Source organism: Teleopsis dalmanni, chromosome 2 (assembly GCF_002237135.1).
Source record: "Teleopsis dalmanni isolate 2A chromosome 2, ASM223713v2, whole genome shotgun sequence".
Classification (NCBI taxonomy): Eukaryota; Metazoa; Arthropoda; class Insecta; order Diptera; family Diopsidae; genus Teleopsis; species Teleopsis dalmanni.
Window position 1 is genome coordinate 139,164,127 of NC_051847.1, and position 15,341 is coordinate 139,179,467.

Here is a 15,341-nt window from a genome sequence, read left to right on the forward strand (position 1 = left end):
ATATTACTCACGGCTTGAACCCCCTAAAACTTGTCTCTTAGGAAAGCTATAAAGACGTCGTTATTTCAAAGTAATAATGATCAATTTATAAGTACAATCTCTAAATGAGTAAAGAAATGTAGAATGTGATCCATCAAGTCATTGAACTGACAACATCATAATTTTTCATCGTGTTAAAAATGTCGAATTTGTACCAGAAAGTGATGATTTGCGGAAAGCATTAATTTTTTGTTTTCATTTGAAGAAAAGTGGTGCAGAGTCGCATCGAATGCTTGTCGAGGCATATGGTGATCATGCTCTATCAGAAGCAACATGCAAAAGACGGTTTCAACGGTTCAGAAATAATGATTTTGATGTGAGAAATGAAGAACGTGGAAGACCGCCAAATTGCAAACGATATTGGATGGAGATGACGCTTTGGGTCAAAAGCAAATGGCAGAAATGTTAAATGTTGCAAAACAAACAATTTCTGACCGTTTAAAAGCTATGGGAAAGATCCAAAAGTGTGGAAAATGGGTGCCACATGAATTGAATGAAAGACAGATGGAAAACCGAAAAAACACTTGTGAAATTTTGCTTCAAAGACACGAAAGAAAATCGGTTTTGCATCGGATTGTTACTGGCGATGAAAAATGGATTTATTTTTAGAATCCTAAACGGAAAAAATCATGGGTTAGTCCGGGACAACCATTAACATCGACTGCAAAACCAGATCGATTCGGCAAGAAGACAATGCTGTGTGTTTGGTGGGACCAGAAAGTTGTGGTGTACCACGAGCTCCTAAAACCTGGCGAAACCGTCAATGCTGGTCGCTATGAACAACAAATGATAAATTTGAATCATGCATTGATCGAGAAACGACCAGAATGGCCAGAAGACACGGCAAGGTAATTCTGCTCCATGACAATGCACCTGCACACAAAGCAAAACGGGTTCAGGATGCAATCAAAACACTTGGCTGGGAGCTGCTACCCCACCCGCCGTATTCACCAGACTTGGTTCCTTCCGGTTACCATTTGTTTTCATCGATGGGACACGCATTGTCTGAGCAGCACTTTGATTCCTACGAGGAGGTCGAAAATTGGGTGTCTGGTTGGTTTGCTTTAAAAGACGAACAATTTTTTTGGCGTGGTATCTACAAATTGCCAAAAAGGTGGTCAAAATGTGTAGAAAGCAATGGCCAATACTTTGAATAAAATGTTTTTTACTTTCCTATTAATAATTAGTGTTTTATTTTCACCAAAAAACGCTCATTTCATACCGGTACACCTGGTAAATCGTGGTAAATCAACGGAGCGAAGGTGTTTTATGATTTTTTAATTCAAATTGTATAACACAATTATTACAAACTCCTATTTTTATAGTTCTCATATGTTTGTTATTTATTCAAAGAAAAAAAATATAATTAAATTAGATAAATAAATAAGTTGTTTACAAAAACTTTCTATTAATAATGAAACGTCGATCAAATATTGCTGGCATAGAATAATATATATTTTTTCCAAAAATGCTTTGAAAAATTTCTTGTGTACACATATGTACATACAATTATTTCGTTATAGTTTTCCTTTCTTATAAAAGCTATCCCACACTTTTATTTTGCTTAGTTCAGGCAATTCTATAAATTTTAATTCATTTGACACATTAAGACACTTCATATTAATATCACTTTTAATTGGTTCAAAATTTAAGTCCCCAAGTGATTGACAGTTAGGATTTCCGGTTATTGCAAAACTAGTAAATATGTCAATCATTGTGCGAAGGACTATATCCTCAGGAGAGTTCACTGCATAGGTATCGGTTATAGCACCACGAAATAAATAACCAATGTCATCTGCATGACAAACCCCAGGTACGTCTTTTCCACATATTAAGTTTCTAGAATAATTGCCGATTTTTGAATCGAAATCAAAGCGTAGTAGATAGGTGGGTGCTGAGTTTGTTCGTAGACGAGCCAAGGCAGTACGATAAATCGGATGCCAAAACTCCCGATCAGATTCCAACTGAAATGATTAAATTTAAATACAATTATTTTAAACTTTAAATTATATTCGCATGTGATTCATAAAGTAAATATTTATATTATTAATATTAAATTTCTGTATAACATATATTAAAACAATAAAATAAATCTGCATTACATTTTGGAATATACATAGGTATATATATATATATATATATATATATTTGATAAGTTTACAAAATTCTAATTGAATGCAGTAAATTTGAATCGTACTGCAATGGTGGTGTTTTATATCAATTTTTTATAGTTCCGTCAGAATGCAACAGAATGAATTTGTACTATAAAAGTTCACAAATCATTTTTTTATCTAACTTCTTTAAAGAATAATTGCATGAGAATTGTCAGAAAATAGTCTCCATTGTTAGCAAAAAGGCTTCAAAAGAATATTGCTGCAATTTTTGTTTCATTACCCGCAACTTGGTTGCAGCGAATTCGCTTTATGACTCAGACATTACTTAGTGTCCTTCACCAAACCTAATATAGTTCCTTTTGTAACTATTCAATATAACCGACACAACATGTATAATGATTTTAAATGATTACAGAAATCAAAGTTTCTACCTCCAAGTATTTCATCATATTTTTAACGTTGCATTCCTCTTCTCCGAAATAACATGATTTCAGTGCTAAACCATACTCCACTAGCTTTTCATCTGTTTTGTCCAAATCTAAATCAGCAGGCAATAAATGTTTGCAGTTCTTAACTTCATCTAAAGTTGCGGGACGTTTAATAATATCTGTAATATAAATTGAAAGTAAATACCTATGTTATTCGATTCAAATCAACGACTATTGAAACAAACTAACCTGGATAAAATAATAAACCCTCGAAACTCGTACCACTTATAATTATAGGTATATTATTACTCCAGGTCTTTTCCAACATATTGTACGCTAGCTCATTAAGAATGTTTGACTCTGAGATATATGGTTCCACAGTTGGAGTAAACGGAAACAATACACGTCTATGTTTTTCTTTACCAATAAGAATGGTATCAGCCGCTTTTATTAAATCCGCACCTTTAGATTGTACCAAAAAATTATAAATATCAGCACCGCTGTTTTCGTCATCCTTATAACCCAATTTTTGTGCTAAACGTCGTGCCCACTGATTTCTAGGCGCCATAGCCCATGGACATAATGCGCTGCCGGACATTAAAATAGCTTTGTGAAACAAACCCTTTGATTGTTCTGTAAGCATACAGAAATGTGTAGAAGCACCACCAGCACTTTCACCGAAAAGTGTGACATTATTTGGATCACCACCAAAAGCAGCAATATTTGTTTGTATCCACTTTAGACTAAGTATTTGATCCTTAATACCGGCATTGCCTGGAACGTTAACAGCTGGATCATCAATGCTAAGAAAACCAAGTGGTCCGACACGATACGTAATGCTTACAAAAACAATATCTTTTGACATGAAATAATCTGGACTAAATAAAGTGCGGGAAGACTCGCCAGCTTGAAAGCCACCACCATAAATCCACACCATTACAGGACGCAACGCTGCAGGTTTAATCTAGAAGTTTATAGAATCAATTGCATGGAAAATATGAAAATATGTCACATCTTACATCTTTAGTAAACACATTCAGGTATAAGCAATCCTCTGAACCTCTGTAATTACTAAAGAGCATGCTTTTTTGCAACGGTGGTGGGGCAGGCGCTTTACAATCTAATACTGTCGTCCATGGGTCAGCGGGTACAGGAGCTTTAAACCGTAAATCTCCAAGTGGTGGTTTAGCAAATGGTATTTTTTCGAAGCTGTAGTAGGCATCATTCCATATTGTAATACGTTGCACACCCTGTACTGGTCCCTTGTCGGTATCGATTATTTCGGTTATATTAGTCTGCTTACTATATTGCTCATATTTAAATTTCACAAATCTTGAAAAAAAAAATCATTTCATTTGGCGTTAGACAACTTTCGACATATAAATTAAAATTAATGATTGTATATCTCTTACTATCTGTAATATATTTTTATATTTCGAGTATCACTTAGACATGGAGATAAAAGGGTCTCATTAATATTTATTTAAGTTAGAGACATTTTGTTCTCCACAATTAACTGATTATATATGTATATAAATAAACATTATGTTAAATTTTTATTAATATATATTTATATTATTTATTTATACAATTAAAAAGTTTTTTATTAAATCTGTACTTTAACGAAATTAATGAAATTAATGCTCTCCTTCTTAGTGGAGCAAACCTTGTAAAACGGTATCGACCTTTGCAGGAAAAATATAAACTATTGATCAATATTTAAAAGGGAAATAAATATTATATATATTGTATATTATATATGTATATACATATTTATTTTCTAAGCACATTTGAAACTCTCCGGTAAACTTTTTTTAAAATTATTCTTACTTAAACATTAATTTGCCCACATCTATTAAACTGAAATGACTCATTTTTGTTTTGTATTTATATATCTTTAGTAAATGATTGGCAAGTTAACAATTTTAAAATATACGAATAAGCCGGTATGGAAACTAAAACTTCACACTTTCACAGATCGAGAGCTTTGGTATAACTGATTTGCTCAGAATATTTTATTGAATTTCTGAAATGAGCCCGGCAAATCTACGCTACACTTGTAAATATGTATGTAAATGCATGTATGTATGACTGTAAGTTAATATATAAGAAAAGTGTTTATAAATAATTCCTTATATTCCTCATATCAAGTGAATTGATAACATTGATAATAAATATATATAAATTATTTGTTTAGAAATTATACAACAACGATAGCGTTTAATTTGTTTATAATTATGCAATATCATTTAAGCTTCGTCATTCCAAATTTTCATAATATTGATGGCATATACGAATTTGATTATGAGCTATATTCTTAGCATTAAATTGTTTTTTTAATATGTCTATATTTATCAATAAATGAAATGGAGACAATCTGACTCAGAATAGATTTTTTTTTGAAAACTATAGCTTATTAGTTAATATATTTTTCGAATATGGTTTAAATTTAATTTATTCGTAGTTATAGGAAAGTTATATGTATGTTTTAGTATTAAAATTAAAAAAAAATAGATTTTACTCGATTCTGACATTTTATGGCTTTACTTGCCTCCTAATCAGAAGTTAGAAGTATGATATTCTTAGACATAAAACCATATAATATTTTTCTTAACAGGATCCTAAAATATCACATCATTAAAAAAAACTGTTCTTTAATATTTTATTATTATGCTAAAATCAAATGATAACTTCATGGCAATTATAGAGGAATTTTTAAAATATTTAACAATATGAATTTATTAGACACCGAATTCAAGCGTCACGAAATAAATCACAACTAGTAACATTTAAATCCTATTCAAAATTTGAACTTATCTAAGATCATGCCAAAGAATCTATCGTTTTAACTAAACACTGTGTATTAATATAACATAACTAAAACTTAATTAAGAAAGAAAATCAGAATTGTTATATATACAATATTACTAATACAATAAAGATTTTCACGATAATAAGCTTTTGTTAATTATAATAAAATCCTATAAAGAAGTTAAATTATATTTATCTATAATTATTCATCTATAAGATTCGTATGACTTTTTCATTTTAAAATATCGTACTGAAAATGATCATGCTATTAATACTATTAATACTATTAATATGAATATATAATAAATATTTAGCACTAAAAAAATTTTTAACTACTAAAATGGATTATATTTGCTGCGATTAGTGGTTAGGTATGCTTTGATCTCTATATAGTTCTCTCATATCATGTCGTATGTACAATACATTTTGGGATGTCGAAAGACTTTCAGATTTTCACGTAGCTATAATCTCAAAATTTGATATCACATGTTCAGATTAGTTTCAAAACTTGCCCATTTAGCTTTACTTTGTTGTTTGTTCACAAAATGGAGTTTTTGCCTAAATTTCCTAATTGTTTCTTTCAGCTGAGTTTTGAGTCTTAAGTAATGCCCATATGTTTTACTTAGCCGCCGATAAAACCAGACTTTAGTGATATATTCAAATGACTTAAGTCTATATGAATTAATATATTAGTGAATATATATGAATTACTATTAGTTAAATTTTAAATTAAAATTTGAATACCTTATTATGTTTTTAAGAGAAGTTTGTAGATTTTATACTTTAATCACAGATAATAAGAAAACTTTTATCTACAGCAGTGCGGCCATTTTCGAGGAAAGGCTCCAGATGAAAAACAGGTGACACATCCGAAGAGACTTCTTTGCGGTACTTTATTACTGATTTTATAAAGCTCTGAAAATTTAGCTCTTTATAATTGTCACAAAGATAGTTTTCTAAAATAAAAATGTACTTTGTGACTACTATAGCGGAGTCCTTTTAAATTAAACCGATTCACTATTATCACCTAAGAGAACATCTAGGTTTTATGTTCTTTATCGAACGATTTAAGTTCCCAGTTGCTCCGTAAGGATTTTTCCGTTGCACTATCTGTTGTTAATCTATCTGTCTGTTAATTAAATTGTGTTGTTTTTGCATAGATTATTTTCGTTATTAATCTTTTCTATTGTGCTGGGGATACAATAGATGTCGGTGTTATAGGTAACATTGGTGATGTTTGGCGTCATGTATATAAATAAGATACTCTTTGCTAACTTTTTAATCCTTTGTTATAGAAGTCCTATCCTATGTCGCATTTTATTTCTTTTGCCAGGGTTTTTATATTTCATTTCCTACTATCAGACAATTATTTAACAATATAAATTGGTCAGGAATAGTTCCTAAGCTTCTAGCCTTTAATTTGTTTATCAGAATAAGTAATGGTAAATTAATAACTGGCTCCTCATGTCTCTTTAAATAAATTGCAGTAAAAATAAAATTATATAACATATCCGTATTACATGTATTGAAGTAACAATAATACTTATTTTTTTATTCAAAACCTTTATTTATTTTTGATTTTCTATTTTTATAAAAAATAAAAAAATAATTATCTAATTGATCTAAAAATATCACTTTCTATAAAAACTGTCCCACACTTTCATTTTGTCCAGCTCTGGTAGTTTTATAAACTCTGTTTTGTGGGAAATATTGAGACACATTATTTCACTAGAATTCTTAACTGGTTCAAAATTCACATGAGCAAGTTCTTGACAATTTGGATTTCCAGTTATTGCAAAACTTGTAAATATATTAATCATCGTTCTTATGACTAAATCTTCAGGAGAGTTCGTTATATGAGTGCCGCTAATTGCGCCACGAAATATATAGCTCACGTCATCAGCATGACAAACTCCGCGGATGTCTTTACCGCATACTAAGTTTCGAACGTAATTGCCCTCTTTAGAATCAAAATCAAAACGTAGGAGATAGGTTGGTGCTGAGTTAGCACATAACCGATATAGAACGGTACGGTAGATTGGGTGCCAAAACTCTCGATCAGACTCCAACTGGAAAAGATTTTAAAGTATTTAAATTTAGAATCAAATTTTCTTGAACTAATAATGAAATTGCAAAGAGATGCATTAAACACAAGAAAACGTAAAGACTGACTTAAGTGAACGATGGATTACGATCACACCTTTCACTTCGTATTCACTTCTTCAAATAGTGAACAAAACTTTTAGTTTCAGTTAGTTCACGTTTTCGAGCGAACACTAAATGTGTGTTGCACAGTTATATATACATATTTGTATATTATATACATATATAAAGTCTTTCGTAACAATTTTTTTACACCTATGCAGGTATATATCACTATGTATGTATATTACTTATGTAGGTCTGTACAAACCATATAAATATGCTTTGTCAATATCATAAGAGAGAAAAAATTTCTACCTCTAAGAATTTCATTATATCTTTTCTATTACATCCATTTTCACCGAAATAGCAGGTTTTTAGTTTTAAACCATATTCCAATAACTTTTCATCTGTTTGATTCAAATCTATATCAGCAGGAAGTAAATGCTCACAATTTTCAACTTCATCTAAAGTAACGGAACGTTTAATGGTATCTGTAATATAATATAAATTAAAAGTGTTATCTAGTAACTATGTATATATATATATATATATATATATAAATGAGCATTATTTTGGAGATGTAAGCTTCAAAAATTTATAATTGAAGCCAGTTTAATATAAGCTTTTGATAAAGCTTATATATATTATTAATATTTACTCGTATGAATCAGAGTTACAAACTAACCTGGGTAAAATAGTAATCCCTCGAAACTGGTACCACTTATAATGATAGGTATTTTATTACTCCAAGTTTTTCCAAGCATATCATATGCAGCTCCAATTAATGTGGCTTGTTCAGTTTCATAGGATTCTACAGTAGGTGTAAAAGGAAACAATACACGTTTATGCTTTTCCTTATCATTTAAAATAGTGCTAGCTGCTGTTATCAAATCTTCGCCTTTACTTTGTGACAAAAACTTATAAATATCGGCACTACAATTTTCATCACCTTTATAATGTAAAATTTGTGCTAGTCGGATGGCCCAATGATTTTGCGGTGCCATAGCCCATGGACATAATGCGCTGCCGGACATTAAAATAGCTTTGTGAAACAAGCCTTTAGATTGTTCTGTAAGCATACAGAAATGTGTCGAAGCACCACCTGCGCTTCCACCAAAAAGTGTGACATTATTTGGATCACCACCAAAAGCAGCAATATTTGATTGCACCCACTTCAAACTGAGTATTTGATCCTTAATACCGGCATTGCCTGGTACGTTAACAGCTGGATCATCTATGCTCAAAAAACCAAGTGGACCCAAGCGATAAGCTATGCTGACTAAAACAATATCTTTTGACATAAAATAATCGGGACTATAAAACTCGCGTGTTGCTTCTCCTCTTTGGAAACCGCCACCATAAATCCATACCATTACAGGTCGTAGAGTTGTGGGTTTAATCTGATTTTTGAATATATTAACGTTAATAAATATTTTACATTTTAAATAAAAATGTATTTGTTTACCTCTTTTGTGAAAACGTTTAAATACAAACAATCTTCTGAACCTTTATATTTCTTATAAAATATTCCTTTCTGTAAAGGTGGTTTCGCGTGTGCTGTGCAATCTAATACTGTTGTCCATGGTTCAGCTGGAATAGGGGCTTTGAAGCGTAAGTCTCCAAGTGGTGGTTTAGCAAATGGAATTTTTTCAAAACTGTAGTAGGCGTCATCCCATACTGTTAAACGCTTTACGCCTTTCACTGGACCTTTGTCTGTGTTAACTATCTCTGTTATATTAGTTTGCTTGCTGTATTGATCATACTTGAATTTAACAGCTCTGAAAAGGTATCATTATTTGAATATGTTATTAAATATTTAAAATAATTTTATATATTATAAAAAATTATAAAACTATTTTGTATATATTGCAAAGTTATTTTTCTGCTATTATATTATTTTATGCGAATGATAAGGATTCGACATATAGTATAGTTACTCTATTAATAAAAAGTCACTATTTTTACAATAAATGAAATCCCAATTATTTAAAAATCTCATTAAAAATATTTGTGCCTCTAAATAAGAATGAGGGAAACAGTTTCACACAAGCCAAAAAATTATGAGTACCTTTAAATTTTTGAAATTGTTATATGAATCAATTGCATGAACATTTTACATATATTTTTTATATAGAAAAGTTTTTCAAAATATTAATAATATAATATTAAATAATAATATTAAATATTAAATATTACAAATTGAATAAATTCAATTTTATGGATTTAAAAAATAAACCGCAATACTCGTATAAACGAAATACTGCAATAAGTCAAACAAATTTTATTCAGATAGAAGTGCACCCGCATTTGTGAAACTAAGAGAACTTATTACTAGTTTGTTTATATTTTTAAATTCAACTCACACACTTATATGTAAATATTTAACACATACTTGCATATACATAATTATATAATTAAAAATAATCTTTATTTTTGTTTTATGCTCAACAAAATTGCACTCACTTCGATACAAGTTTTCCCATATCTATAAAACTAAGGCGACTCATTTTCTATTTTGTTTATATTTTTATAATATAACAACTTGAAGATATATACATAATTATATATATAAATAAGAATTCTATATGATATGCTTTTCTAAAGCTTATATTTGTTTGTATTTTGTACTGAAACACTAAACTGTGGATCTATTAAATTTTACGTGTTCGCAGTTCGAAGAAATTATTGCAACTGATGTACTCAATATATATATATATTTATTAAATATAAAATAATTCCAAGCAAGTCCTATAGCAGTCAATTTGAATAGAGCTTACACAAATACTAATTATATATAATAATTAATCATAACTGAACTGATAAGACTGAATGTTATAGTAGCATTTGTTTGGAATGATTTAGCAAAACAAAATACATAGTATTAATAAACATATAATAAATAATCACAAATGTGATTTAGTTTTGGCTTTCTGAAGTATCAATACTCTACACACAGCTAGTTATTTTACAAATCAAATTTTACGGTACTTTATTGTTGATGCTTGTATTCTAAAAATTATATACGCGCTATTAAATCAATAGATCTTTTTAAAAACCAATGATGATTGGTTTCTACAGTATCCGAAACATTATTACGGTCAGGTATAGAACTCAATTGATTGATCATTAAAATATTTGGATTAGAAAATTTCCTTTTCTATTTAAAAAAGTTGTTGTCATAGCACATATAATTTGTAATCAGAAATTAAGTTCTTGTGTAAGTATTTACTAATATAATTATTAAAATTATTTTCAGTGATTATTTTTAATTGGTGCTATTCTTATAAGTCCACCTATTTTTTTGAAATACCGAGTTCATATATCAAACCCCAATAAGACTTTCCGCTTAAATATGTTCTTGATAAGCTAAAAATCGGAGAATCTAGTTGACTAAAATTTAGTTAGAGAGACTAACAGTTGAACATTAATTATTGGATTCGGTTTGTCACAATGATTCAGAATATATCCATGCATTGTGTATTGTGTACGTTATGTATAGTTATATATACAACAAATATTTCCAAAAATACCACTGATGAAGACTATTTGGCAATATTCGAAAGATTGGAAACAGTTAAAAATTCAATTAATTAATAAATAATAAAAATTTGTTGTAGTTTACTATGATCTAATATTAGTATCTATTAAGAAACGTGGTTTCTTTCGTCATAATTGACTTTAAAATCAAATTTAGTACTATGTTTTATTTAAATAAGAAGAAAATTCTAAGTTTTTCGAATATAATTTTCCAAGTTTTGAAATACTGCAGTTTACTCAAACTATTAGAACAAATATTTTCGTAAATGTATTTTTTTTTTGGCATGGTAAACTATATTAAAATATAAATCTTAAAAGCGAACTTTTTAAGTCATCGCTCACATTTATAAAACAATTTTCATATTTTTCTTGGTCAGAGTTAATGGTTAGTCCAGGGTCAGGGTCCTCTTTTTATTAAGTAATACATACATTTATACCCAATATTTTGTAACAGTTGAAACTGCACTGCATATATAATAATTTCATGTAAAATTATACACTTTCAGTAACTTCTCTACACATAAGTTTTAATAAATTTTTTGGGAAACCAGAAAAGTTAAAAGTTCCAATAAATATTCAATAAATTTTAATAACTGAAACAACTTCATTTAATTGTTAACATTTATTTATAGTAAAAAAATCGTTAATTAAATACCTCTTAACTATGTTTTAATATGAATATTCTTATGTTGATATTATACCATACGTATGGCAAACTTTACACTTTAATTAAAATACTTTATACACTTAAATTCCTACAAAAGTTGGAATTCACAAATTTTTCAGTAATTCACACTTAAAACATGGTTCGTGAAAAATGGGAATAAACAATTGTCATCGCATGATTATTTTACGTTTCTATCATGTTAAAGAACTAACAAACTTAGTTAAAAAACTTCTTGAACTCTTGACAGCCAGCCCAATTCTCATCCCAGCCAGGTACGACACTCTTTGCATTGTTGTACCACTTAGCAACATTAGCATATTTGCTGAAGTCGAAACCAGCTACGTCGAATGTGGATACACTTGCCAATAAGAAATGATCAGCCAAGGTGAGACTATCGCCAACAGCAAACTCATGTCCCTCCAAAAATATATTCGAAGAGTGATAGGCACCTTCAATTAGGTTAAGGTTTTTAGGATCAGCTGGAGCTTTACAGATTATTTGTGGGTGGTAATATTCCGCGAAGCTTTTGTTCAAATCAGCCACCTCGAAGTCCAAAAGCCGATTAATGGCGACACGCTTCTGAGGACATTTTGGGTACAAGGAATCAGTTTTTCCATACTTCTCAACTAAGTAGATGCAAATAGCGCGGGCTTCACAAATGGAGAAACCGTTATCAACCAAGGTTGGAACGTTATGTTGTGGATTCAATTTGATGAACTCGGGATTAAGATGTTCACCGGCTTGCAAGTTCAACAATTTTTTGTTCAATTCAATTCCAAGAGCTTTAGCAGTCATTAGAACTGAACGGCATTGTATAGAAATAGGCGAGTAATAGAAATCCATTTTGTTATTACTTGCTATAGGTTAACTGCAATGAAAGAAGGGAGATTTTAGTTTAAACAACGCAAATAAAAATATTTTACAATAAAAATATATCAAAACAGTTAAATAACATAAATAAATAAATAAATAATAAATAATAATTTTTTCAATTCTATATAATACGAAAGTTACTACTAAATAAAAATTTGATTTTTGTTGAAGTAATTTTTGTAAAATTTTTTGAAAAAGTTAGCAAATATCAGTATTTCAGCAGCGACAAAAATTGAAATGGATGCAGAAACGCAAAGAACTTTACGCACAGAAGAGTTTTTAGTTGTGGTAATAAAATCAATTTGACTTTCTTTTATATTTGAAAAAACTTATTATAAAATAAAGATTACTAATTTTTATACAAGTCTAATTTTTAGGAGGACAACCGCAAATTGAGATTACAAATTTTAATTCAAGTTTTATTCTTAGGAGAACCACAGCTTAAGAGTCTAAATTTGTATTTAACTTATATTTTTCGGAGAACTACAAATTAAAATCACAAATTTTAATTCAAGTTTTATTTTTAGGAGAACCACAGATTAAGACTTCAAATTTGTATTTAACTTATATTTTTCGGAGAACTGCAAATTAAGATTATAAATTTTAATTCAAGTCTTATTTTTAGGAGAGCCACAAGAAGACTGACAATCTTGCCATGCATGCTATGGTATTCCTAGCAATGATAGTTAAAAACTTTCGAAAGATGTTCGAAAGATTGAACGAAAGATAGTTTAAAAACTACTGCTTTTATGGGGAGATCAATGATAAGTGTTAATCGGTACCGTAGCCAACTTATAGATTTGATTTTAATACAAAAGTGTGAAAATACTTATATTATTTTAACAAATTTTAATTTTAATTAATAATTTAAAATTTTTATTATATAAAATTCTTTTTTTATTCATGTTAAGAAAATTTTGAGGACAACAAACAAAATAAAATATTTTATTTCCTTTTTTAAAAGACCGAAAAAAGAGACAGATTTTTTTTCTGTGGTGAGCTGAAAAATAGTTCCCAAAATTTGCCAAAAATAGTAAAGATTAGTTTTTGTAGTAAATTTGGACAAACATAAATTTTAATAAATTTAAAACCTAATATAAAACCTAATATCAGAATTCTATTGATTGTTAGAAGAATAGTGAATGACACTCTTGTAAACACATAGTTTACCCTTTCTTGTTGACAATCTATGGTTTTTCATAATATAAGGAGCTTCATTAATTTTTCGCATAAAATAAACTATTATCGTACATGATCCACTTTTCATCACCTTTTACTATACGATGTCAAAATAACTTTATTTAATAAATTTTATTTAAATTTCAGTATTATGATATGCACAAATATTTTAATTAATAGTTTTTTAATTAAATGATAAAAAGAGCTTAATTTAAGCGTAAATGTAAATGTTATTTTTGTAAGATTGTTGTATTTCAATATAATTATAAAATGTATTATAAAAACATTTAATATTAAATAGTATTTCTTATTTTTTCCATTAAAAATTTCTTCCACAAAACAAGCCTTGAAAATGTTTATACTTACAGTTATGAAATTTCATTAGCACATTTTGTATAGATTTTGTATGAATAAAATCACAAGTGTACATATGTCGACTTAATTGCGATAGTAATACCGTATTTTATTATTTATTTTACTTAGAAGTTCTGGCATTAAACAAGTTTATCTCTAGTTAATAGCTCGAATACATAAAAACAGTTATATTAGTGAACAAAGTTTAGATACTTTCTACTATATAAAGTATAATTTAATAGCCTTATAAGAATTCTTAATGAAAAAAAAACTATTCCTTTGATAGTTGTCTCCTGTCGTAACTTTCATTTACTACAACTAAAAATATATCTGCAAATAAAATAATATATAAATTCAAAACAAATTATTTTTTATTATTTTTTACTTTAGAATATATATTAATAATAAATTGTTATGATCGCTAATCGGTACTTTACAATATTTAACTATATTCTTTATAGATTATTGATTACAGATGCCATATGATTATTGTACACATTATTTAGTATTTTAATTAATATGTATAATTTTCTTTAAGTTGAAAAAATATAAGTTTCTTAATATATTCAGAAAGTTTTTCTAAAATATGGACTTAAATTTATTTATAAACTACTAAACAATTACAAGAAAAAAAAATCATTATAAAGATTAATGAAAATTTTTACACGAATATATAATTTCTTTCTTAATTTCCGTTAAACTAAATTTTAAGATTGACTGAATATAGCTCAAATTATATTAAATAAAATTTTGATCATTGGCAACTCGTTTTGGTGACCTAATTTTCTGCTAGCCTACAATTTAAAGCTAATAATAAATATGCACGTTTAATGATCTTTCGGGTTTCTGTTAACTATTCTGTTATAGAGCTTTTTCTCTAATGTTATTGCACAGAATATGTATAAATAACATTACTTTTAATAACAAAAAAGCTCTTCATTTTTTTATAATCATAGATAAACCATAGATGGTTTTTGTTTATGGTTTTATATCAAATTAAGTTTTCAGTATTTAAAGCTATGAAATAGAACTAAGTTCAACATTTAAATGATTTAATTAAATAAAATTATTACCGTTGACAACACATATATTTTTGTATATTTTTAAGTTGCTTCGATTGAAAATAATTGAAATGTCTGACAGATTTTCATGTATCTCATTTAAAGAGGCAAGTACTTAAGTCATATCATGTGT

The 15,341-nt window shown here is 28.5% G+C and overlaps 2 protein-coding genes across 2 annotated transcripts; both read right to left on the reverse strand.

Annotated features, from left to right (window-relative positions):
- Positions 1-1,440: 1,440 nt before the first annotated feature.
- LOC119675829 lies at positions 1,441-10,230 on the reverse strand. The gene is made up of 10 exons (XM_038087047.1): positions 10,001-10,230; positions 9,003-9,315; positions 8,223-8,937; positions 7,853-8,028; positions 7,028-7,461; positions 4,412-4,498; positions 3,601-3,913; positions 2,831-3,545; positions 2,585-2,760; positions 1,441-2,003 (listed from the first exon to the last, which is right to left on the reverse strand). Exons 1-10 carry the CDS (start codon positions 10,042-10,044, stop codon positions 1,557-1,559), a joined length of 3,420 nt encoding a protein of 1,139 aa, XP_037942975.1. The 5' UTR covers positions 10,045-10,230; the 3' UTR covers positions 1,441-1,556.
- Positions 10,231-11,948: 1,718 nt separating this feature from the next.
- Positions 11,949-12,584, reverse strand: LOC119677962 (glutathione S-transferase 1-1-like). Its single transcript, XM_038089550.1, has one exon. It carries the CDS (start codon positions 12,582-12,584, stop codon positions 11,958-11,960), a length of 627 nt encoding a protein of 208 aa, XP_037945478.1. The 3' UTR covers positions 11,949-11,957.
- Between the last annotated feature and the right edge of the window lie 2,757 nt (positions 12,585-15,341).

Bases quoted from the DNA above. Each gene is read 5' to 3' on its own strand.
- LOC119677962 (XM_038089550.1), bottom strand. From the start codon at position 12,584: ATGGATTTCTATTACTCGCCTATTTCTATACAATGCCGTTCAGTTCTA.
- LOC119675829 (XM_038087047.1), bottom strand. From the start codon at position 10,044: ATGAGTCGCCTTAGTTTTATAGATATGGGAAAACTTGTATCGAA. The intron at 8,029-8,222 runs GTTAGTTTGTAA...ATTATATTACAG, and splicing joins GGGATTACTATTTTACCCAG to ATACCATTAAACGTTCCGTT. The intron at 2,004-2,584 runs GTAGAAACTTTG...TAATCATTTCAG, and splicing joins ATATGATGAAATACTTGGAG to TTGGAATCTGATCGGGAGTT.